The sequence below is a fragment of the Podarcis pityusensis genome (genome assembly GCF_964106645.2).
Source record: "Podarcis pityusensis genome assembly, chromosome: 3".
Classification (NCBI taxonomy): Eukaryota; Metazoa; Chordata; class Lepidosauria; order Squamata; family Lacertidae; genus Podarcis; species Podarcis pityusensis.
The window spans coordinates 51344826-51372441 of NC_138026.1; the positions used below are offsets into that span (position 1 = coordinate 51344826).

Consider the following 27616-nt stretch of genomic DNA (forward strand, 5'->3'; position numbering starts at 1 on the left):
GAGGACATAATAACAATCCTCTGTTCCTTAGCAGGTCTTAAAATCTGGGGGACCTGGGGGATCATTCAACTAATCTCCTCCCCTTTAAGTCCAAGGTCTAGGTGGAGAAAAGGAGAAAAGTTTTTCATTACTTATTTTAAGTAAAATAAGTAATCCCAACTTCCATACCACTGTAAGTAAGCCCAACTTCCATACAACTGCCATCATTTAGTATCACTTGCACCCTTAGCATATTAACTTTCCAATAATCCCTGATAATTGTGGGATGGAGATAAGGTACAAAGTCGAATATAGTTACTATACTTAACAAGGTGTAGTATTGAATATAGTATTGAATTCTGTGATTTTTCATATGAGGACATAATAACAATCCTCTGTTCCTTAGCAGGTCTTAAAATCTGGGGGATCTGGGGGATCATTCAACCTAATCTCCTCCCCTTTAGGTCCAAGGTCTAGGTGAAGAAAAGGAGGGGGGGGGTTTCATTACTTATTTTATTAACAAAGCCCAACTTCCATACAACTGCCATCATTTAGTATCACTTGCACCCTTAGCATATTAACTTTCCAATAATCCCTGATAATTGTGGGATGGAGGTATGACAAAGTCGAATATAGTTACTATATTTAACAAAGATAAATAATAAACAAGCATTAATGTTTATTTATTACAAGATTATGTAGCGCCCAATCTTGTGGTTACTTTAATATGCAGTACAGCTTATTTTACACTGCAAAACCAATACAGGTTTGATGAAACAGTTAACTTATTAAAACTCCTTTGTTGGGTTGCCCTTGTACTTACTCCACCCCAGTTAGGCCTCACCAACACTAAAACAGAGCACCTTTATTGAAACCTCTGTTTCCTACTGATCGTTTGGAGCATAGATCTGTTTTTACTGTGCTATCCTGGAATCTTCCTCTGGCTTTCCTACCAGACACTACAGCCTAGAATTCCAAGCTGCCTCTCATTTCTTCACCTTTGATGCTATATACATATTTTCCCCTCATCTCTTTAGCCTGAGGCAAGTGATTCAGCTACCCCAACAAGTCTTTGGCCACCAAGCCACTCTGTCTTCCTTTTGGGTCTTCCTTTTTCTTTCTTGACCCTCTTCCTCTGCTGTCTTCTTGCTGTCCACCACAAACACCATCAACAAACACTAACTCCCTCTCTGATCAACACAAACTGATACAACCAACGCCAACTCTCCCTGACTAGCACCCAGCCGTATATTCACTTATTCTGGCTCCTCTAGTGCAGCCTTAGCAAACCACACTGTCTAACTCAGAATTCTAAATCTGAAGCCACCTACCATAATATACATATCTTCTAACCTACTCTTGCACACAGGCAGATGGGAAGGGCCTCTACATTTTTATAGCTTAAATTTCTAAAGTTGCAAGAAGTACAAGACAATTTATTGTAAAAGCATCACTAAATGCCAGATCCTTCAAACAGGCTGGATGCTGACTGCTCATAGCTTGCAGAACTATTGGGATACCAGTTTCGCCTTCAAAACCAGAATTAAGAGGACAAATCACTTAACCAACTAAGAATGGCTATTCACTGCCTAGGATAAATGGTGTGCAGACATCTGAAACCGAGCAAGGGAACTAAAATGCCCTTAGGATATTTTACACAATAGCTATAGCTTATTGAATCCTTGATTTTTAAAAATACTTTCTTGTGCATTGTTGGCAAGTGCTGCTTTTCTTTTTTACTACAGTTGCTCAAGTCATGCAACACCCTTGTTCCATAACAAGCATTTTGAAAAGCAGTTGTTCTATAAATAATTTCATTTCAAGATCTGAAAATGTTCTGGCATTAATGAACAGCATTCTTCTTAAACAAAAGCATTTCAAGTGACTTTAAAAAGGATTATGCTTTGATTCAAGTAAAGGAAATGAGACAATTAGCATTGTGCTTTCATTCCATGGGGTTCACAGAAAGAGCATAAATAAGTTTGGCACTTTTACTGATAGGAGGCACAGTAAAATATCACAATCACTAGCCTGCATATTTTTCAATAGGGATGGGCTAAGCCTCTAATTCCATCCTGTTTCAGTCTTGCTGGCTCTTGATCATAGCTGTGTTCCATCCCATTGCGTCCCCTGGTGCCCACTGCATCCAATTCATCTGCACTTGTCCTGCTGTATGCATTCCGTGCACACTTAACTTAAAATCAGCAAGCAAGCTCAGGAGCATCAGATCATGTTACTGCACTGCAAAGTAGACCAAACAAATTTCCTCCTATGCCTATTTTTTAGTGCAAAGGTAGAAGCAGTCAAACCCACACACAAATATCATCAAGTTAACAATTGCCTATTCTGAAATAGGGCATATACCACACCCAATCATAGTGACCAATGTGGGAAGGTAAAAACGGTAGCAGAAAAGTTTAATAAATCAGGCAAGCTAGATGATTGCAAGAAAGGAGTGGTGCTCTAGCTGAATAAATGATAAGTAGTCTGCAAGTGTTCACAATATAATTTCAACATATTTTATGTCTGCTGATTACATGGGTGTAAATGCTTCTGCAGACATTAGACAGGGAAATCAATGAAGATTTGTAGCAATATTAAAATCTCTTCTAAACCTCACACTTGAGTGCTGTTGTTTTTAAAAAACCCAATATGTACATGTAGAATTTTATAAAAAGCAAAGCAAAAGAATCGAAAATAAAAATTATGTTCAGACTTTAGGACTGTGTCTTCATTATATTTTCATCTGAGCTTAAACTATGCAACATGATAGGAGTAAGTAAATGTTGCAGATGTTTCTCTATACAGCCACCTAACAATGTACTGAACACATTAAGAGTCAAATAACTAAATATGATTAGAAGACCAAAAGGTAAAGCATACAATATTCATTTTTCTCCCTACAAAATGCTAATTGTGTAAATTGTGACTGAATTAAGTTTGCACAGATTATTTCCATATCTGATTTGTTTGTTAAGTGTTTTTAGCTTGCTCTTCAGCTGAAAAAAGGCTTCCAGAACAGGTTTACAAATAATAATAATAATAATAATAATAATAATAATAATAATAATAAATTTTATTTATATCCCGCCCTCCCCAGCCGAAGCCGGGCTCAGGGCAGCTAACAACAATAAAACAGTATAAAAGTACAGCATAAACAACACTCTAAAATCATTCATTATAAAATTAATTAATTCAAGCCACTGGCAACCATTGGGCCAGAGCTCCGCAAAGATTGCCGAGGGAGGGAGTCAGGCTGTGCCCTGGCCAAAGGCCTGGTGGAACAGCTCTGTCTTGCAGGCCCTGCGGAAAGATGTCAAGTCCCGCAGGGCCCTGGTCTCTTGTGACAGAGTGTTCCACCAGATCGGAGCCACAGCCGAAAAAGCCCTGGCTCTAGTTGAGGCCAGCCTAACTTCTCTGTGGCCTGGGACCTTCAAGATGTTTTTATTTGAAGACCGTAAGTTTCTCTGTGGGGCATACCAGGAGAGGCGGTCCCGTAGGTACGAGGGTCCTAGGCCGTATAGGGCTTTAAAGGTTAAAACCAGCACCTTAAACCTGATCCTATACTCCACCGGGAGCCAGTGCAGCTGGTGTAGCACCGGGTGAATGTGATCTCGCAGCGAAGACCCCGTAAGGAGTCTCGCTGCAGCATTCTGCACCCGCTGGAGTTTCTGGGTCAGTCTCAAGGGCAGCCCCACGTAGAGCGAGTTACAATAATCCAGTCTGGAGGTGACCGTCGCGTGGATCACAGTGGCTAGGTCAGGGCGAGAGAGGTAAGGAGCCAACTGCTTAGCTTGGCAGAGATGGAAAAATGCCGCCTTTGTTATAGCTGCAATCTGCGCCTCCATGGAAAGGGAGGTGTCGAAGATTACACCCAAACTCTTAACGGAAGGTGCTGGCACTAATTGCGCCCCCGCAAGAGATGGGAGTTGCCCCCCCAATCCCATATCGCCCCGTCCCAGCCACAGGACCTCTGTCTTCGAAGGATTTAGCTTCAACCGGCTCCCACGTAACCATCCAGCCACAGCTTCCAAACATCTGGTCAGTGTGTCTGGGGCCGAGTCAGGATGGCCATCCATCAACAGATAGAGTTGGGTGTCATCGGCATACTGATGACAACCCAGCCCAAAACTCCGAACAAGCTGGGCGAGGGGGCGCATAAAGATGTTGAAAAGCATCGGGGAGAGTATCGCACCCTGAGTGGCGCGATGACAATTCCCCCCCAAGCGCCACCCTCTGTCCCCGACCAGAGAGAAACGAGCGCAGCCATTGAAGGACTGTGCCCTGGATCCCCACGTCGGCAAGACGGTGGTCCAGAAGTTCGTGATCGAAAGCTGCTGACAGATCTAGAAGAATCAACAGCCCCGACCCGCCTCGATCCAGCTGTCTACGAAGATCATCTGTTAGGGCGACCAGAGCCGTCTCGGTCCCATGACCAGCGCGGAAGCCGGACTGGAATGGATCCAGAGCCGATGTTTCATCCAGAAACCCACCAAGCTGTTCAGCAACTGCTCTCTCAATCACCTTACCCAGGAACGGAAGATTCGAAACCAGGCGGTAATTGGATAGATCTAAAGGATCTAATGATGTTTTCTTTAAGAGCGGGCGCACCACTGCCTCCTTCAGTTCCCCTGGGAATGTCCCCGTGCCAAGGGACAAATTGATGATATCCCCCAGGAGGGCCCGCACCTCGTCTGGACACGCTCTAATCAGCCAAGACGGGCACGGGTCGAGAGGACAGGTGGTGGGCTTTCCAGCTCGGAGGAGTCTGTCCACATTGGCTGGGGGTATCCGGTCGAAGTGGTCCAATACTGGACCCGAGGACAGTCGAGGGGCCTCCAGTTCCCAACAGCAGCAAGAATACTCATTGCAAAGTATTGGAAGACACAAGATCTACCCACTCTGGAAGAATGGCAGATGAAGCTGATGGACTATATGGAACTGGCAGAAATGACTGGCAGAATCCGAGACCAGGGAGAAGAGTCGGTGGAAGAAGAGTGGAAGAAATTCAAAGATTATCTACAGAAATATTGTAAAATTAATGAATGTTAGAATGATGTTGGATAGAAATCAAGTGGTTTCCAGCTGTAATGCTTTAAGGGAATATGAAAAAAGGGTTATAAATAGGTAAATATCTAATGCTATTATTTTTAAGATCAAGGATTAGGATAATTAAAGAGGGTAAGGATTTGCTCATCCAACAGATTGAAGTGGAATACAAAAAAGGGAGGTACGAGGAGGTCCGGGAAACAAGCTAAAGGAAAATAAGTAATGGAAAATCTGGGTGTTTTTAACCATTTTTATTTTGTATTTTTGTTATTTTTTTCACTTTTATTGTAATATTTTTAAAAAACTTAACAAATATCTTATTAAAAAAAAAAAGAGGGGCCTCCAGTTCCTTTATTGTATCCAAATTGGCAGGGAGGTCATGGCGGAGCAACAAGACCTTCTCCGCAAAAAAGCTCGCAAATGCCTCACAGCTAAGTGTCAAATTGTTATTTAAATTTGGCTGTCCCTCAAGGGACGTTAAAGACCTGATTATACTAAATAATTGCGCTGGGCGAGAGCTAGCGAATGCAATGGAGGCCGAGAAGTATGACTTCTTAGCAGCCTTCACCGCCATCTCGTAGGTTTTCATAAAAGCCCTATAAGACGTTCTTGAGGCTCCGTCACGGGCACCCCGCCATACTCGCTCTAGCCGTCTGAGGTCCCGCTTCATTTTCCGGAGCTCCTCGGTAAACCAGGGAGCCCGGTTTCTGCGGGGTCGCAGAGGGCGCTTAGGTGCGATCTCATCGATGGCTGCCAGGAGCTGGGTATTCCAGCCCTCAACAAGCTCAGTCAATGAGTCGCCAGGGGGAGCAAGGTCCCGCAAGGCTTGGCGGAATTTATCAGGGTCCATCAGCCTCTGCGGGCGAGCCCAAATTGGCTTGCCACCTAAGCAGGGTGGGGGCGGAAAGTCAATCCTGGCTTTCAGAGCGTAGTGATCAGACCATGGCACCTTCATCGAAGGAGACATGATCACATCTATACCTACGTCAAAGATCAAATCCAGCGTGTGGCCCGCTTGATGTGTGGGGCCCGAAACAAACTGGGAGAGCCCTAGTGTCGCCATGGAAGACACCAGGTCCAGAGCCTGTGAGGAGGGAGTGGCATCAGCATGGATGTTAAAGTCCCCCAATACCAATAGGTTAGGGATCTCCAAGGCCCAGCCGGCCACCGCCTCCAATAGGCCTGACAGGGTGGCTGCTGGTGCGCTAGGTGGCCGGTACACCAGCCAGACAGCCAAGCTCTCCTCGGAGCCCCACACTAGGCCAACATGTTCAATGCCGGGGATCGATGGCGATGGTAGAGCCCTGAAAGGACAATCTTCCCGGATTAATAATGCCACCCCTCCCCCCCGGCCCACAGTCCGCGACTGGTGGAGGACGGAGAAACCTGGGGGCGCCATCTCTCGTAAGGTAACTGTTGCCCCTTCGCGCACCCAGGTCTCCGTCACACAAGCCAGGTCGACCCCCTGCGAGATAAAGAAATCTCGCAGGGTGGCGGTTTTATTGCCTATAGACCTGGCATTGCACAGCACCAGTGACGGAGGTGAGTAATCCTTGCTCACCCTACCCTCGTCCCTCAGGATGGGGCGCAGATTGGAAGGGGTACGAGCATATCCGTATCTCGATCCCTTTCGCCTATAACATCTGCCCCCACCGCCATACCTCCCTCGCCCCTCCACGGTAGCAATCCCAGGCCTCATATCAATAAAAAATATCAATAAAAAGCAGCTTCATTCCCAGCATTGCTCGGGAATACTAAGAAACAAAAAAATTAGTGCAGTTTTGAAATCCATGGTAAAAATCAGTGTGGTTTTGAAAGGTTCAATCGACAATTTTGATTCAAAATGACAGTTAATTATACTCAGATACAGATGAAAACCTGTACCTTGATCTCAGAAGCTATCATACAAAAATTGGTTAGCTTCAGAGGTATTCAAATGCATAGTGAACAAACTTTCAAAAGGAAAGGAGACTGGGAAGGAAGAAGGGGAAAGCAAACTTAGGCAATGGATTTTAGTAATAGAATTATTTTAACAGCCAGCTGTACTGGATAGAGTTCAAGGATAGCAGGGGCAAAAGTTGGTGTTTTTCCAGTAGAGCCAATGGAGAAGCCCTATAGTCCCATCTCCCTCTGCTAGAGGGTGGTGGAATGGCTGCTTCATAATTCACATGTTAGGCTGCAGTCCTTTAATATAGGTTTCAGTACGGATGAAGCAAATTAGATGCACTGATTTTAGTGGGTGATGAAGCACAGAAGTGACAGACTATGCCCCATTTTAACATTATCTATCATTCTGAAGTATTTTCAACATAGTAAAGGAAGGTTTTAAAATGTGCTTCCAAATCACGCATAGGAGGAGGCATTCACAATTTGGAAACATTTAATATTTTAATATTCAAGTATATGCAATTCAGTAATTAGAATGCCTTTTGCATATTCAGGAAATAGAAGCCATGACCTACCCCATTGCTGATGTGCTCTACCTTGCTGGTCTTTTGAAAATTCCTAAAATGTCTAATTGTTTTCATTCTTGCATGGTACAGGCCAACTAAGCATGGAGCTTAGGATCAGCCAGGGGGAAATCTTAAATTCATACCAGTTGGTTTCAGTGGGAATGCTTCTTGCCAGCTTTGCATAACTGCACAAGAACTCCAAACATACAGAAGCCACTCTAATTATTTGATGCATAACTTTAGCAAACCACTCAAGAGCATGTGTTGAAATCCAGCTACAGTAAAGCATCACCCTTAAAGCACTACCACTGCTAGTCATTCATACATCTTAAGGGTGTGTGTGAATTATTCACTGGAGATTATGAGTAGAAATTATATTTTCACTTCATTCGATACACCCCAGGGTGACTCCTAGGTGCCCATCAAGACTCTGTTCTCCTTTGCCATTTAGGTCAAATTGTAGGGAGTGAAACTCTCCTAGTATAAATTGACATATAAGAGAGTTCTTTCACTTAGGTCCTAGTATTCAGTTTGGGATATGCTCTCAAATAATCCATTTTGTGGCTCCAGAAAGAGGATTAGTTTAAGAAACAAAGGAAGCTTTGGCTTCCTTCCCAGTATTCCTTGCCTTCTTCATTTTTATTGTTTTGAACTCAAATCAGTTCAAGATCCAAGTGAGCACCACTACACAATTTCCTTCCTAGTCCCATTCAAAGAAGCTTTGTAACATACCATAATAGGCTCCAGGCACCTGCAGAACTGGGAAAGCCCCACCCCCCACCCCTGCAACCAACCCCAAATACTCCAATCTGGTGCTAAGAATGATGTCCATATTCAGTCCCTGCTTCTTCATCTCAGGAGAACAAATATTATGGCTTGATTAACCAATGCTTTTTTTTGCTCTTAACAGCCTGCATATTAAATCAATGTTTTGCTTTGTAATAAAACTATGCATTCCATTTCTGAGCACTGGCCTGTTGTCTGAATACTGTCTCTCAATGGCACTCCATGATTCTGAGAAAAAGACATGTATACACAGTCATAAACATGCATGGCTCAGCTTTATGAGCTTGCCTTTTATAGGTTCCTGGTCTCCTGTTATTTGTTGAATAACATGTCCATGCTTGGTTATCCATTCCTCTCCTAGAAAGAGGTGATTGAGCTATAAATGCAGAATGACAGAAATAATTCTAGAAGTGGGAGGGACTAAAGGAAGAGTATCTGTGTCTCGCACCTGGTGGCATATTCAGCTAATGTACCATTTCATATTTTGTCAGTGGCATACAGGTCAGAAATAGACACTACTGCTGAGGATTACATTCATGGATTTAACTTTTCATTACTGAAAAATGAATGCATACCCCCCTAAGGTAATAAGCACCACATTTCTTTTTAAAACACCATTATTTTTTAAAAGTTTTTCACTACCTCCAGCTACCAAAACAGGGAGGTGTTCAATTTATACACTAAGTCCAAAAACCATGTAATCTCTCTTAATTACACATCAGAGCATTTTCATAAGATCCCTTCTAATGATGGCACAAGTTCAAGAAGCTCCAAGCTACAAATTGTTTTCAAACCCAACTGGAGTGGTACCAAATGTTCTGCAAAAGTTTCTTTAAAAATAATTCTTTATTTAACTTTCATACGCACCCACCCACCCCACATAATATTTAAAAATCCCTAGGCAGTTATCATAAATCACAATAAGGTGATTACAGGAGAAAAAAATCTATGTACATAAAACATTCAATAAAATTACAAGAAATAATGGAGCAGGATTATGAATCTGATGAGCCAGGAAAAGCCTGCCCAACTAGATGGCTGTTCAGGATGTATTTAAAGCTTGCATTTTAAATTTAACAAAATACTTTAAAAAAAATAGTTGTGTATTATACTTGAATAAAGTTTCAATTAAGAAATTTATCAGATAATTAAACCTGAACTTTTACAAAAGTTTTTTTTTAAAACCCACCATTAATTATAAACTTATTTAAGCAATGTATTCACTTACTGCTATTTCTCTACATGCCGACATGGATATCCCTGTACCTTCAATCTGCTTCAATGCATACTCCTTTTCATCTTTTCTGGAAAAAGAAAACAGTAAATGGTACAGGGCTTATTTAGATTTAAAATAGTTAAAGAACACATATACTAATTAATCTCTAGTCTATATTTGTCAGGGATGACAAAGTTCTTCTATTAACCAGAAAACAATAAATCTGGCATGTGATATTCTAGTGAAAATACCTCCTCTTGAAATGGCAGTTTTCCAAATACCACCCAAAAACAGAACAAAAACAAAACATGATGAAGATATGGTATTTTAACAAAAGCACACAGGGCTGCACCAAGCATAGCCTGAAAACCTGGATAATTCCCAAGATCTAAGCAGCCCAGCTACACTAGCCAACAACAGCAAGATAGAATCTCCTAACAGAAATATAGCTGCACCCAGGAAATACAACTAAGACAGACAAAACAAGCTAACTCAACCCAAAAACCTTAGACAAGTTACAGGGTTAGCACCAACAAGGTGCAGGGATCATGGCACTGATGGAAGTGAAGTTGAACCTTTCCCTGCCCATCTGTGATAAATGAACATTGATCCCAGTGCAGTACGGTCATTAGTCTTCAGAAAAGATCTCCCATTGGTACCAACAGGATTATTTTTGACACCAAACTGCAGGTTGAGAATGTTTGTGCATGTGTTTTTCACTGGAACTGGTGCTGGGGAGAGAAGGGCTAAACCTCTTGATGGGTTGCATGCCTGAATAATATGAGATGGTTGGAGGAGAGAGACTGTACACTAGGATTAAATTTTAAAGCTATTCGGACATGCTAGCCACGCATGTAATTCACAGTTTGATTCTCCGTCAAGTGATAAGGAAGGAAGCTGGTCTTACCATATTCTTGACATCTACTGGAAAGTGAACAATCCACATACTGCAAGTTTAAGACTGCTTCCCCCATTCCTAATGGGTTTGAAGGTGGTGCTTATGTGGGCGATATCTGCCTCCTCAGTTGGGTGTGTACCAAGTCAGAGATGCAAAGGCATCAGGGAAGAGGGAGATTCCAAACTGCCCACCCCCAAATTATGCTACTGCAAAAACTGAGAATCTGAGAATATAATACTCTTTCTTTGAAAATAATAGGTGAAATGCTTTTTGGAAGTAGCATTGAAAACAAATATTGTTAGCACTCCATTTAAAGAAGGATCAGATATCAGGAGATGGGGAAAGACCTCTGCATAAGAACCACAAGAACCTAGAGAGCAACTGGAAGACAGAGAAAACAATACTGGGTAAAACAAATAGCCTTGCCTACTATAGAAAAGCAGTTTCCAGGGACTGTCTTTGGACTATTAAACAAGCAACAATCTTGTCTGGAAAATGTTTCAGAAGTTGAATACAGATCATGTTAAGATACAGTGGTATCTCGGGTTACATACGCTTCAGGTTACAGACTCCGCTAACCCAGAAATAGTGCTTCAGGTTAAGAACTTTGCTTCAGGATGAGAACAGAAATCGTGCTCTGGCAGCGCAGCAGCAGCAGGAGGCCCCATTAGCTAAAGTGGTGCTTCAGGTTAAGAACAGTTTCAGGTTAAGTACAGACCTCCGGAACGAATTAAGTACTTAACCCGAGGTACCACTGTATATGAATCAACAAACTCTTCTTGCAACGTAAAGCTAGGACCTTTGCATGGGGAAGCTTCAGACTCCAGACTGCTCTTCACTTTCCTCAAATTCTTCCCTCTTCTGCATCAAGTGACATAAAGCCCAATGAATGATTGTCAAACGTATACAACCAATGAAAAAACTAACATGTGTAAGAGAGTGAAGAACCTTCTTCCAATTCATGCCATATTCCATTTTCAGGTGTCCATGAAGGTCAAAATGAAAGTTTAAAATCAGAACTCTTTCAGATACTGATCAGAAAAGGAATTTGAGCTATGCTAGTTTTTTCAATGATATATTATTTATACCCAGCTCTCAGAAAATAAGTATGGTTTTAGGATACCAAGGATGCAATCCTCTACACACTTACCTGAAACCAGCCCCAATGAACTCTATGGGTTAAACTCAAGTAAAACATGCTCAGGATTGTAGTCCTGGTTTTCTATATAGTTAACGTGGATCAGGTTTCCTGGTGTTCTCCATACATTATTGGACAATTCCCAACTAGTTGTTGGAAGTTACAACAGTATCTGAGTTCTGTGTCTGAGCTTACGTACATGTTTGCATGTTTCCAGCTACTGGTGGTCTCCAGGGTTACTAAAGCATTCCACTTGGATAGTCTGTGGTAACAGTTATGATATGACAGTTAAACTGTTGTCTTGCCAGCTGGAAGCTTATGTTCTTCCTTCAGCTGTTATGCACGTTTTCTGCCAACATCAGGTATGGAAAGCTTGAGTGTTCCTGTACATGATCCAGGTTGTTCAATGAGGATCATCCTCAAATATGCATAGGACAGCAGCATTTGTAAAATGTTATGTGTCTATTAAGTTTACGCTAAATACTCAAATTCAGTGCTACACATTAATCATGTTTCATTAATGTTTATTTTCTCATCTTTAAAAATGCACATTTAATTTGTTTATGCATTGTTTTGCTCTGGTATACCTACTTTTATGCTTAGTTAATAAAAATCTTCCTCTGCTTACTAGATCAGTTTTCAACTTCTATTTTATTTCCCCCTTACTTTTCTGACTGACAAAGCCAAAGATGTTCTTAATTTTTTTAAAATTTTTTTTATCAATACCTATTTAAACGTTGAACAGCTAAAAGAAGAATATACATACTTGAAGCAAGCAGGAAACTACCAAACCAGTAGACACTGACCAAACTTTGCTCACATTTTAACTGAGGAGAAACTGAGCATAGCATCACTGGACCAAATACTTCCACAATGTCAAACACCAACTTATTTTTATACACAATTATTTTCATTTTAGCTATTATACCCCATGTTTTACACAATAACACTTGTGGTTTGTATAGGAGGATTCATTCTATTTGCAGCACAGTGGACATAGTGGACACCTCTGCTAACAGGAGAGGGGAGCCAACATGCATCCATTTCCCAACCTCTGTTGGCTACCCTCACTACCTCCCATGCTGTTCTAGAGGGCTCCTATATAGAAAATAGAGTAACACCGGGTCGGGGTGGGGCTGCAGAGGAGACTCAGAATCAGCTAAAATTTCCTCCCATTTCCATTATCAAAGATGACTGCTGGATCAGAAATCTTTAAGTTTAAGGACCACCTACCTACTGAGCCCTAGACACGCTTCAGGGAGCATAACCAGAGCAGGTGTTGCTCTGACTACTTGGCAGATGGGCAGACGCAATCTGATCTTCTTCCTTCCTCAAGCTATCAGGGCCTGCTCATTAAAGTGTAAAATAGGTATTGCCTAAAGCCAGCAAATTATTTTTAATTGGGGGAGGGGGGATATAAGGGGCCACAAAATCCTTTTGACGTTGCAGCTTCATAGGAAGGAGCCCATTGGAACAGCCAAATTTAAAAACTTTGAAAAATTAAATGACAAGTGGAGGGGGGGCAGACTTGCCCATGAGGTAACCACCTGTAACGTAGCTCTGTGGCAAACAGGAATTCAACATGTCTGAGCCTTTTCTGTTACAGAAATTAAATTATAAGAAAAGTTTCACCTGTTGACATTCTGACTGTTAAACATTCTATTACTCATGTGTAGCTCCCCCACTTCTATTTGGACTCTCTACCCCACCTGCAACAGAGGATATATTTGGTGGGACTGGATTTCACGGCCAGATATACAAACAAGCACTTTACTCATAGTATAACCCCAGCATAATTTGTAGTCCCTGCAAAAGGGTGGTATCCTGGGAAATGGAAATGCAGTTTAGGGATCCAGGCCGGTTTCTGTTAACTCATTCCCACCCAAGGAGCGTTTCCAAGATATTCAGCTCTGGCAAAAGACAAAGGGTTGTTGTGGTTCAGTGTCATTCATGCCATTATTGTGTAAGTAACTGTCAGAGTTTGCAGCTGGTACAATCAAGTGTCTTGCTGCTGCTGTGTTCCTTGCCTCGTCCTTGAGGTTTCTATACCGCCACCACAACCCAAATTCACTATAAAAAAAGGAAATGCCCAAGCTTTAAGAATATGGAGAGTGCAATTGATTACTATTATTTGAATTCAGGAATCTATTCCTCAGTTCAGGACAGCTAGTGACACTATAGCTGGTTTTGCCTTTCTTTGGCTTGCCTGCTTAAGCCACACTGCAAGTCAGCTACTTGCATGCACCTCGATGTGAGACATCATGCTCAGTTGTGCTGTCTGCTTGCGGCACACTGTAGACGAGATCATGTGAATTCTTTAGGCAGGGGTGGGAAAGAACATTAATGTGTAAAGGATACTTGTCATGATGCAGAGAGCTGGCTCCCTAGAAGAACCTCTCCTCATATCCAGCCCTTAGATTTTTATGAACCATATGTCACATTCATAATAAGGTTGTACAACCGCTTGCTATGCATCATCATCCTAAAATAGTTTCCCACTGGCAGTGTCACCTTCCTGAAACCAAAGTCTTCCCCCTAGACACAACTCATGTTAGAAATTGCTATAGTACTCAACAGAAATACTGAAGAAAATTGAAATCACAAAATGATAGTGATACCAGTATTAATAATGTGATCCAAGTTAATAAGCTACCTTTCACACCCTTTATATTTGGATAGAAATAAATGTCAGCAGCATACCTAAGCAATTACTATCACACCAAAAGATTTGTTCTACACATAAATCCCAGAGAAATAAGATTAAGCCTATGCAATTTTTAATATTTAGCCCGGAGAAGAACAGTAAAAATTGAAGCATAAGCCTACTTACTGAGAAAGCTATGAAATGAAAAGCAGACATGCTTAGTTCATTGCATATACTCTTCATTAATTCCATGGGCAACTGTTCCATGTGCTGACCTACATATAAAGTGCATTATTTTTCCCCTCTACTTAATTTTATTTACACAAGAAATTAATCAAGCCTGATTCAAGCACTGCCAAGCCCATTAGCAGCCATTATTTAGTTTTGTTTAGTCAACTTGAGCTATGCCAGGTTCTAGTGGCAGTGACTGAACCACTAGCAGGCCAGCAGCAACTGTTGAGATTAAAGATGCTATTCGTGTAAAAAGGTTATCAGCTCCTGGTTTTGTTTCATGCATGGTGACAATACAATAAAACCGAAGTTAAATTATAAAACATGTAGAAGAAATTATCAACAGGAGTTTGTCAAAACACATCCATAGGAGCCATATTCCACTATAAACAAAAAGTTTAACATACACAGAAGAGGAAATTAAATTAAATGTATTACATATTGGTTTCGCCTACAATCATGAGCCTAAACGGAGTATGTACAGGTAACTCAACATCTTTCTGTTTGGTTCAACATTCCTATTCACTTTACTATAAAGTTGGCATTTGACCGGTCAAATATTGTAAAATAGAGGCCAAGTATTGAAAGCATTAGTTTATTGGAACAAAAAAAGACATAAATTGAAGTATATCAATTACAAAAAAATTCTGCTTTGAAGAAGCCTCCAGAATCCAGACCTCCCAAAAACCTTCCAGAGCACCAAGTTACATCATATGGTGGCCCCTTTTCCATAAAAAGTGCAATGAATAAAGCTTATGGGACCTAGAACAAAGAATCTCTTAGAATGTGCGGAGTTCTTTTCTGAGGGGAAATCTTTCCAAAGTGCCATTAAGCATGTGCAGGCTGCCTTTCCTCTGAGAAGGGAATGCTTCTCACCTGTCTATACCCTCATCATCAACCTACCCACTTAAAATGGCAGAGGTCACATGGATGCTGTACTGCTTGAAAAGTGGCCTGTAACACTTTTCAAGAAAGCTGGCTAGCCAGCCAAAATAGCACCCAGAAGATGCTAGCTGCTAGTTACAATAGCTATGCTCTTCCTCCACGGTCAGAGGCACTATGCCTCTGAATACCAGTTGCTCAGAACTGCAGGTGGGTAGTGCACTGTTGAGCTCATGTCCTGTTTGAGGGCTTCACACAGGCATCTGGTTGGCCACTGTGAAAACAGGATGCTGAAGCAGATGGGCCACTGGCCCAATTCAGGAGACTCTTATTATGTATCAAGACCAATACACAAACGTACACACTGAATCTCACTAGATGCATTCTATGGAATGGTGGCAGCCACCTCCACGGCCCTCCCATAAAGCAGCAGAATGATAGGGAGCAGAACGTGTGCTTGTATCGACAACACACGCAAGTACTTCACTGCAAATGCCGACATGAACCCTTCAAACCTGTGAAGACTCTGTGTGTGTGTGTGTGTGTGTGTGTGTATTTGCTTGCTGCAAGCTTCTTCCTGAGCATTATGCTCATGTCGAGAGATACCAGACATTAAGCGAAAGGACAGAAAGTGAAGTTAGGCCATGTGGCCTAAACTGGGAATGGAGAATGAGTAAGTCTTCTGAGGAGAGTTGAAAGGAATAACCAGTCCTATATGAGAGGCTAGTCTGTGCAAGTGAGAGTGACCTCCCTCACTCTCACCAAAGTAGGAGACAAAGGCTCTACAGTGGTACCTCAGGTTACAGATGCTTCAGGTTACAGACGCTTCAGGTTACAGACTCCGTTAACCCAGAAATAGTACCTTGGGTTAAGAACTTTGCTTCAGGATGAGAACAGAAATTGCACGGTGGTGGTGGTGTGGCAGCAGCAGGAGGCCCATTAGCTAAATTTGTACCTCAGGTTAAGAACAGTTTCAGGTTAAGAACAGACCTCCAGAACGAATTAAGTTCTTAACCCGAGGTACCACTGTATAGCCCTTCCATTGCTATCAGGTGAGCTTATGATGGGAAACAGTGGTAAGCTGAGACTTACACAAGGGCATTCTTGATTTCATGGAACATTTGATGATGGAACTTTTGACCAAGTTCAAACAACAGGCAGTCTATTGACATAACTGTTCTATTAACTCAGATCCCAAGCCGACAGGACTATATTTGCCTTTTCCCTAGAAGGATTGTACAACACTAACTACCCCAGCGCACATTCGCACACAAGCACACACTATGACGCCAGAAGGCAACACTCCTCTTTACCTTCTGCTGAATATTCTGCTACCTCCAAGGCTTGAAGTCCATATACGAGGCCCGATGGAATCTATGGACACAGCAGAAGTAAAAGGCAGAGATTTATGTAGATATACAAGATTTACGTCTCAACAGCGCCAAATACCTAGATATCCACTGAGCAGTTCTTTAATAAATAGGCACACTATTTGGAAACATGATAGTTATCAGTCCAAGACTTTCAAGGAAGTTCAGGAGTCACTAAAACAACAAACAGGTAAAGATTATTCTTTGATACTAAACAGAAATATTTGAGAGTTGAAAGTGTTTGTGAGTGGCTTAACTTCCCAGAACATACCCACAAATAGACACATTTCATTGGCCAAACTTTTGCTTCTGGTTAAACACATTTTGCAAGTTTCTGAAACAAGTATTTTTTTTAAAAAAAACCCTAAACTTCTTACCAGTGGGATGAGAGTAAACACTATGAGCAATCACTTGCACTTTCAAACCATCTTAAACTCACTGAAAAAAACATCATCTGTATCCACTTCAGTATTGCTGAACTACATGCAGTACACAAAAGCAGTTATGGCTACCTTGAAAATACAACTTACTCAAAAGTTTTTTTTCAAAGTAAGCACTGATAAGATCTTCATATACCTTTTATGGAATATAAATGAATATCTTCACTTATCCTACTTTTATCACACATGAGCTAATAAGCTCTTTATTTGAGGGGGGTGATTCAAAATCCTCTCCATTTATAGCAAGCTAGATATGTCCCACACAGTACAGGACCACCAGCCAGTTTGACATAGAAGAAAATTCCATTCCTCCTGCCTCAAGGGGAGGGTGAGAAGAGAGGACAAATTATTGTGGGAAAACACTTAAGAACAAATGTATATTCGAAAGTTATCAACAAAAACATAGAAACAGTACTATAAGGAACTAATAAACAGTGAAAATATTTGCATGGATGCAGCAGTGACCACAATATCATTCATGATAAGGAGAAGCCTTTCGGACATCAGTAGTTCAGAAACTGACCTGAATCAGAAGTTTATACTAAGTATTCCAGGTACAGGTGGCAAAAAATAAATTGCCACTTAAACATTTTCCAAAACAGCACTGTTTGCGCTATATACTGCAGAACAACTGTAAAAATGAATGGCTATTTGCAAGCGAGGCTGTCACCTAGGAGTCTGAAGTGTTTCTTGAGTTCTCGGATAAATGCAATCACACCTGTTTCCTAGGCTTTCTGAAGAGAAGAATTACACTTTAAAACTCCTGAAACACCACATTAAAGGTAAAAATAATGCAGTTTTTGAAGACAGGTTACCATCAAAACTAAGAATAATTTCTGAAATATTTATTCAAGCACTAAATAGAAAAATCTGCTCAAATCAATTAGAAGCAAACAAAGGGATCAGTGGAAGGTCTGTATGTATTATCATTGCTCCTACTGTGCTATAAAACTTCATAACAGAACTTATCCCCCCCCCTTTAGGGGGCTATGCCAATATGCATAGGTAAACAGCTGCCATCTCCAATAGTCACTCAGCAAAGAGGAGAAAAATACAAACAGAAAATCCCAAAATGGTGTAAAAAAACAACAGCAAGCATATAGAATACCTGAAAACTCTGCCGGTACCAAGTAGCCAAGACTTGTACTGCCAATGAAGCCCATAAACCGCCCACACATAGAGGGAGGCAATGAACTAGTGGTACAGCAATAAAACTCCTAACACATTTGCAAAGCCAAGCAGGATCTGGTATGGTTTCAAATTGGATGGGAGACCACGTTTTGAGATTCCTGCATTACAGAGGGTTGGACTAGATGATCATCAAGGTCCCTTTCAACTCTACAATTCCATTCTAACCCCTGTCAACAGGGACATACTCCCAGGTGAGTCACTCAAAGGTGAGTCATCTGTCATCAGGCGAATCACAGGTGGGTGGCCCTATTCACCTATCAAAGTAGTATGAGTAAGCAGAGAGAGGGGAGAAGTCAATTCCCTTTTGCCCATGAAGCTCCTCCCATCTTCTTATTTACCACTCCACAACAACAAAAACAAGCAGGGCAAAATCATAGTCTTTCTTGAACAGCATCATGGATAATAGGGTTCCTGTGTCTCAGATAGCTGTTCAACAGACAGCAGAGTAACAGGTGCAGTATCCCTCGTGGAACTAGCTCAAAGATAGGAACATATTCATCTGCTGCATAACTCTCTGCCATGAAGCTTGCACGGGTACAGTAGTCTGCCTGGAACAAGCAGATTAACAACCACAAAGGGAAACAACCAGGAGCGTGCTGGGCACTGCTGCTCATCGTGGGATGGGTCTCCCATGTTCTCAGCATGGAAAGGGGTGTTGAACAGGATCCTATACCCAGTGGTTTTTTCCTTAAAAAAATGTTTAGCAGTACTCTCATTTTCCTACTCATATTGAGATACTGCCCCTCAATGAGGCCAAACTTAGATTCACAAAATGTTTAGGGGTATGTGTACCCCTGCGTACCCCCAGAAAAAGCACTGCCTATACCTGTTGCCAAGCAGTCTCTGTTAGGGCAGACAGAGCAAATAACAGTCAACAGACAGAAAACATAGTTTGTGGACCTGGATGCACGTTGCATGTTAAGTATTTCAGAGTGTGTGAAAAAGGGAGGGCAAGTGGTGCTACCTTAGTGCTCAATCAAAACTGATGCCTCTGCACCACCTGGATGGGGAGAGGGGAGGGGGGAGACTGGGGTGACCATGAGCATGTTTCTGCTTAGTAGGGCTATACTGAAGCACTATGTATGTAGCTGCTGGTTGTTCTGCGATCTTCCAAGGAAGGGGGTGGGGAACCTGAGGCCCTCCAGATGTTTCTGGACTAGAACTCTCATTGTCTCAGACTATTGGCCATGCTGACTGAGACTGATGAGAGTTACAGTCCGACAACATCTGGAGGGCCACAAGTCCCCCACCCCTGCTTAGTGCAGAGAAGTGTTAACAATGTCCTGAAGTCCCTTAGTAATGTTCTGGAGACAAGCTATTTTGTACAAAGTATCCCGTTTCCCAACACTAAAAGTTCACCTTGTGAACTAAACATGCATGGCAAGAGAAATATTGCCCCACGCCACTGGGGCTCTAACTATGAAATAAACATGTATAGGTGACAGCCTAAGTATGTTTCTCCCCTGGGCTACCCATAACTCTAGGTTATTTTAGCCTTTCTACCAGTGTATCTTGGCTGTCAGAATGGGCTGCAAACACAATGTTCTGACAGTACCATATTTTTCGCCCTATAGGACGCACTTTTTCCCCTCCAAAAATGAAGGGGAAATGTGTGTGCGTCCTATGGGGCGAATGCAGGCTTTCGCTGAAGCCTGGAGTGCACACCGACCCCTCTCGCTCTCCAGGCTTCAGGAAGCTATCCGCAAGCCTTGCAAGCCCGGCAGGAGGTCCTGCGGGCTCGCAAAGCTTGCGGGCAGCAGCCTGCAGCCCACAAGCTCGGGGGACAGCAGGGAGGCGCAGCGCCGCCACCCCGCTATTCCCCGACCTGGTCTGGAGGCTGGCGGGGGGGGGGGAGAAGCAAGCTTGCTTCTCCCCATCACCAGCCCCACAAGCTTGGGGGATAGCGGGAAGGCGGAGCGCCGCCACCCCGCTATTCCCAGACCTGATCTGGAGGCTGGCGGGGGGGAGGGAGAAGCAAGCCTGCTTCTCCCCATCGCCAGCCCCACAAGCTCGGGGGATAGCGGGGAGGCGGAGCGCCACCACCCCGCTATTCCCGGACCTGATCTGGGGGCTGGCGGGGGGGAGAAGCAAGCTTGCTTCTCCCCATCGCCAGCCCCACAAGCTCAGGGGATAGCGGGGAGGCGGAGCGCCGCCACCCCGCTATTCCCGGACCTGGTCTGGAGACTGGCGGGGGGGGAGAAGCAAGCTTGCTTCTCCCCATCGCCAGCCCCACAAGCTCGGGGGACAGCGGGGCAAACCGCTGCCCCACGGAGGCTAGAGAGGCTGTCCCTGAAGGCAGAAGAGGGAGACGGAGCGCTCCGTCTCCCTCTTCTAGCTTGGGGATGGCTGCGCAAACCTGGGGGGGGGAAATAAAAAAATTTTCCTTGATTTCCCCCCCAAAAAAACTAGGTGCGTCCTATGGGCCGGTGCGCCCTATAGGGCGAAAAATACGGTATATCTAAAGATGGTGATTAATCATGCATTCTGCCTATGTAAGGGTGATTCAGCCAAATCCTATAGTCTCTCAACTGATAGATATTGAGTATAGGATTGTGCCTTAAAAGTCTTTTCAAAAGAAATATAACACCATCACCCCGCCACACAATACTACAGTTCCATTACACTTATACCATGTAATTGAAAGGACTGTGCATTTTATTTTTTTCCCTACCCTTAAAGGGAAACCAAACATGGAAGACATGCATTGTAGCTCTGAACAGCCATATGCAGTAAGAAAATAAAGGATGAGGCACTGCTGTGAGGTGGTATACAACTGAGTATCACACAGTAATTAAACTCAATCTGAGACAGAAGCAGGACTGATGCTCATTAAATGTTGCATGACCATTTTTTCTTTAATTTACAGTACTTGCCAGAGAAGTAGCAATAACACCATTAAACCATGGCCTAATAATCTATACACACTAGTATCCTGAACTACATCCTGCTTTTCTTCCCAAGGCCATCCTACATCCTGCATAAAAGCATGATATAAAAACACTGCTTGAAAACAACTAGATAAAGGAAATAAGTCTCACAGCACTAAGGAAACAAATATTATAAATTCTTACACCTGATTACAAATCTTTGTTGTGGAACATCTTGATAGTGCTAAGCACATTATCTGAAATACAAACATCACTTTATCTGTTCCAGTTTTCAGTTTTGGTTTCAAACACTGTAAGTTAGGTTTCATATGTTTTCCCCTTTCAGTGACAGTTTATATTCAATTTATGTTAATTTTCTTCCATTTATTAAAAATGCTTTCACATTTGACATCAACAGCACCTTGCAGTCTGTAATATATCACTTGTGAATGTTGTTAATGCAGTAAGGAAGAAAGTCACTATACACATCTGATCTTATGTAAGACTGATTAATACAAGAAAAAAACTGGTGGCTATGGAAACAAGCTCTTTGTGAAGAACACAACCAGCAGGAAGTTATACATGAATGAGACTCATACCATAATTCATGTGTATTTTGCCATTTCATTTGGGGGCGAGGGGTGGGGAATAAGCTCTGTGACTGAATAAAGAACATACAAGAAAGCATTGAGCTTCTTGCAGGTGGTTGGACTAGATGACCCTCACGGTCTTATCTAACTCTACAATTCTATGAGGGGGGCATACACACCAAGAATTTTCAAAGACATTTTTCCACTCAAAGCGTTCTGAGCACTGTAGTTTGTTAAGGGTGCTGGAACTATAACTTTGTGAGGGATAAACTACAGTTTCCAGGGTTCTTTGTGCGACGATGTGCTTCGAATGTGCTTTAAAGGTATAGTGTGTAAAAAAGCAAACCCAAGGCTAGCTCAATCACAAGGAGTGCTTACAGCAACAATTTCCAGCAGAGTAGCTGTGTAAGTGTTGTAGCAAAGATCCTTGCAGCGCCTTAAAAGCGATTCTATTCTTTTTTCATTCAGTATAGTAACTGGGCTGGGTGAAGGAGAAATAGATTGCTCTGTTCCTCCTTCACCAGGTCATTTGAGTGTGTGCTATAATAGCAAACAACAACAATTTATTATTTATACCCCGCCCATCTGGTCACATGGATAAAGTTTTCCTTTCTCCTTCCTTCCTGGTCCCCATTTTTCACCAGTGCAGAGTTGCTCTACTGCCACTACTGCTGTGGTTTGTTTCTTCCATCTGTGCACATGCCTCTCCCATTTTTAAATCATCAGACAGCAACACAGCAAAGAGATGGTCATGGCAAACCAAGCCACACCACAAGCAGTGAGGGTGACATTCTTTCTTGTACTTGTTCCCTCTGTTGGGATCTCCTCAGCACCCAGTAAGACAGCATTGTCCCATCCCCAGCCAAACACTCTCCTTAGTGCTGCAGAGGAAGAAAACTGGCCATCTGAAAAGCCTCTAGATGTTATTACTCATGACTCTTTGATACCTTTGCTGAGTACAAAGCGTGTCTCTGGTGCTTAGGGATCATGATGAAAATCTTTTTGGCTCCAGCTGCCACCACTTCTGTCTCCTAATACCATACCAAGACAAAAAGGTTACTCTCCAGCTGTGTATTTCCAGAGTGGATGGCCCAAGAGGCTCAGGAACCCCCACTCCATGCTTAGTTGGACCCACAAAGGACCTTGCTATTGAAAAGAAAGTGAGTGGCAGCTGCCTTGCATCTGACACTGGGCAGCTGGAATTGGCTGCCCCTTTGCTATGTGCCACCATCACTGGCCCCTCACCTCAACTCTCTTTCACCACTAGTCCCCATCCATTCCCAGGGAAGTAAGTGCCTGGGGTCTCAAGCCTCCATCTCTGCTGGTCAGTATGCATCAGAAACACGGTCACTGAGTGAGAGAACCTCTTCTCCCAGTGTACAGAATTTCTAGCCTGCAATTTGTTTTCACTAGGCAACTTTTAATTCCTAAAATAGACTGACAAAGGAGAGCTGAGTTTTCAGGGCATACTCAACCTGCCCTTCTTACGAGTCAAAGCAAATGAAGAAATTTGTCAGGCTTTACCGTCAAGGTGTCAAGGGAATACATTTTCAAAACGATCCACTTTGTGGGTCATGTGTACCAAGTGGGTCATGTGTACCAAAAATATTTTCCCTCTAATATTTTAAAGCAATATATTTTCATTAACATAATGTACCACAACTTTTTACCCCGTTACAATACAGTTGGAACTTTTTTTGGAACTGAAGTTATTGAACAAGCTTGCAAACTCATCATAAAACATCCAGCTTGGAGCAGATTCAGACTTGAAACAAACAAGTCTTTTTTAGGTCAGCTGTTCATGTATTTTATCCAAGGTGAAACTTGAGATAAAATACTGCCTTTGTTTCAGTTCATGAACACCAACAAACAAGGTCAATAAAGGATACATCTTTCAGAAACACAGTTTCGGTTTTTTAAATAAAGTGTGTAATCCTATGCATAGTTACATATGAAATCTTTACTTCTGACTAAATATGCATACTACTATACATCTCGCTAGCTAGAATGTAAGCTATATTTGACTGGTCTACCCTAACCAAAGCTTCTTTCCCTAAACAATTGACTTATGTGATGTTGACAACAATTAAAACAAACAAAAACATTATTTCCAAACCTTCTGCCATTACTGACAATAGACTGGATACCACTTGACTTGTGAATACTTCGATTCCATAAGGTTTTTCAATCTTATCATTGGTTTTTCTTCTCAACAGTTTCTTTATTTAAAAAGAATGGGCCCTTTTCTGTGGCAATGGTGTGGATAATTTTTCAAAAATGTACTAGAAGTGCAAAATACTGAAAGCCCTTTAAGTTTCATCCTCAAAAAAATTACTTAATTTCTCAGAAGGGTAAAGTCATTCATCAGTCTGATACATGTAGATATAAAGCACATTTACATGAAAAAATACAATCACAAGTAAAAATGGGGTTTTTTTTTTTGCATAAACACACTATTCAGTTTAGCTGCAATCCTATGCACATTTACATTTAAGCTCACTGAACTCACAAGGATCTACCAATTAAACTTAAAATTATTCAAACAATTAAGCATGCTTAGATCATGCTGCATATATCAACTTTATACAGTTAATGTTTTTTGGCAAGCAAAAAGGGGAAATACGTTATGCAGCAAACTGATTAAATGTTTGTCAAGTTATAACGCTTGGAAGGGACTCACTAAGCATGCTCTCCACAGAGGCTAGAAAGTCATTAAACGATGTCCCTTCTCACAGGTTGAATCTGATAAGTATTCATAATGGGAAGAAAATGCTTTGAAACAAACAAGGTGAGCAGGACTGTCTGAAGCCTTTCATACTGGATAGCAAAGGGAGCCTATCTGAAGTTTTGTCAGGTTTTACTTAGGGCCTGTTCACAGTTACGAATCCAGTCAATCTTCACATGAGGAACCTCAGTGTGAATGAGGCTGTACATGGAGACTGCAGAATAACTTCCTGAATCTACCAAAGAAATAATTGTAGGTTTCTCACAATGTAAACAGTCAGATTTTTTTTTTTTACCAAGACTGGCCCACATGATCCTGTACACACCAGAGATTGTACAGGGGGAAATGAACAGCTGGTAGTCATGTGAGCCAGTTCATAGTGACTTACTCTCATGACTGGCAGAGCAAGAAAGTCATGTCTATACTTCCAGGAAACCAGTAGTCAAAGAGACTGCACTAGGAGTTACAGATTCTCTGTGATAGAAAGGTAAGCTCAAGAACAGAAGACAAAGTGCATAATGGACACAAAGTTTGAAGAGAGTCTGCAGACAGGTAGGAATGGCTTTGGGGAGAGGTACTATGGTTACTGTAAGGATGAGTAGCAAGCATTAATACTCTTCCCCAGGGAGGCTCACCTGGCACCTTCATTAAATATCTTTAAGTGTTAGGTGAAAACATTCCTCTTCCCCCAAGTCTTTGGCTGATTAAATAATCTATGGCCTTTTAAACTGGAAGGGGTTATTGTTATTTCGTCATTATGTTATGTACTGTATTTTGTGTTTTCGTACTGTAAACCACCCTGTGATTTTCAGATGAAGGGCAGTATATAAATTTTATTCATCATCATCAAAATATTCCTGACATGAAGTAGCAGCTCTTAAACTGGAGCTAATAGATTTAAATTTTCATAGATGACAGACCTGTCTTTCTAGTCTGGATGTTTCTATCAGAATGACAATTACCGAAATTTGTGCTTAAATAGCTTGCAGATGCAGCCCACCTCAACAGCCTCTCAAAGCTCTTGATTTACTATGAGTGCTGACTTAGGAAGGTCAAGTTTAGTTGGCTGTCTCAGCAGCCTAGAAAGACAAGATCACTTCAAACACAGAATTCAAACATGCAAGGTTAGCACTATAATAAAAAGGTTATTTAATCAATACAACCAACAGTCTTCAGAATCACTAAGCACCACCGACAGCCCACTGGTCTGACCAGGCACTTCAGGCATTCATCAACTCCCAAAAGAGTGTGTTTATTTAGGTTTTTTAAATAAGCACTACTGGAGGTATGCATTTTCTTTATTCTTACCCCTCTCTAAAGCTAGATTCATGTAGGATGTGGGTCACATGAAAAGCTTTTATCTGGATAAGCTTTACATGTGCTTCACCACATTTAAATTCACATACAAAAAAAAAGTGTGCTCATCCATTCATGTGCAACATTAGCATGCCAATAGCACACCCTGATTGTTGGCATGCTAATATTACATGTGAATGGGGCAACATATCCTGCAAGTTCTTTAAGATATAGCAAGCATGGGAAACTTACATGAGTAAGAGCTTTCACTGTGGTCAATTTCATGTATAAATCAGGTCTAAGATTAGCTACTACAGAGCTGACCAAATCAAAGAGATATGCCACTGGCTATGCCATCACTCACTACAGGGGGAAAAGCTACTACCATAGCAATTATTTCTTTGTGTACCTATCCAAGCAAAGCAACTGTTTTAGAAGCAATATTTCATAGCTGACAAAAGTGTGATATAACAATATTTATTGCATGATACTTATTGAATCTGTAAAATATAAAGTGGGCAAACAACAATCATGAAAATGTACTAAGTACTGAATGCATTCTCCCAATTTGTTTAAGATTCATCTGCAGAAAGATTAAGAAGGATGCTGAAACAATCTATAAGAATGGGTAGAATGGATTTTAGCTATAGCAGTGCCTTGGTACCATGGTGATTGGCAAACTATAAATATGCATCACTGCTGGGTTTCTATGGAGTTTTAGCTGGCAACACGGCTAGAGGCCTCCTTCTACCAATAACATTCCCACACTAAAACTTTGCCACAGCTTTTTCTATTCAAAAACAAGTATTTTTTTCAAGAAGCCATTCTTGCAACTTAGTATTTGTTGATGTCTTTTTTCTAAATTATTTAACTGATACACCTCAAAACTTCATATACATAATAGGTGTGATTTGCTTAGACACAATGAGGTACACAGAGATATTCAGCGTCACAAAATTAAAATCAAAGCCATTTAACCTAGCATGATTAAGCTAAGTTTATTTTAACACAAGCTTTGTAGGTATGATGCAGCCTTCTATGTAGACATTTTTATAATCCTAAATAAACACTTACCAAGGAAAAAGTTCCACTGAACTGAGTGGATCTAACTTCTGAGAAGACGTTATAGGATTGAACTCTTAACGGGTTTTTTTCCACCTTTTTTAATGTATTAAAATCCCAAGAAAAAAGATGTCTTAATATTAAGTGTTCTAACACTCCAACAAATTTATCAAACTTACTTCTAAAGAAATTACCCCTCCAAGCATTTTAATTTAATTTATAAAAGACTCCATTCATTTGAAGGCCACTATTCGCAGGTGGCGCTGTTGTCTAAACCATTGAGCCTAGGGCTTGCCAATCGGAAGGTTGGCGGTTCAAACCCCGTGACAGGGTGAGCTCCCGTTGCTTGGTCTCAGCTCCTGCCAACCTAGCAGTTCAAAAGCACATCAAAATGCAAGTAGATAAATAGGTACCACTCCAGCAGGAAGGTGAACGTAAACAGCATTTCCGTGCGCTGCTCTGGTTTCGCCAGAAGCAGCTTAGTCATGCTGGCCACATGACCTGGAAAAACTGTCTGCAGACAAACGTTGGCTCCCTCAGCCAGTAAAGCGAGATAAGTGCTGCAACCCCAGAGTCGTTGGCGACTGGACTTAACTGTCAGGGGTCCTTTACCTTTTTATACTATACACACTTGCTTGGGAGTGAGTTTCTTCAACTCAATGGAACTTACTTCTGAGTAGACATGCATACAGGATTGTACTGTAAAAGTACCACTCCACAACCATTTGTTCCTTCCCCCATTCTTAAGAGAAAAATAAACACATATGTAGTGTTTCTTCCCTCTCTGAATATCCACCTT

At 41.8% G+C, this 27616-nt stretch overlaps 1 protein-coding gene across 1 annotated transcript in view; it reads right to left on the bottom strand.

Annotated features, from left to right (window-relative positions):
• CDK19 (cyclin dependent kinase 19) overlaps nt 1-27616 on the bottom strand; it is a 100349-nt gene that overhangs the window by 63552 nt on the left and 9181 nt on the right. The window contains 3 exon segments of the mRNA XM_081000406.1: nt 9496-9571; nt 16590-16636; nt 16638-16650. Of these exon segments, the coding sequence (XP_080856532.1) occupies nt 9496-9571; nt 16590-16636; nt 16638-16650 (136 nt within the window).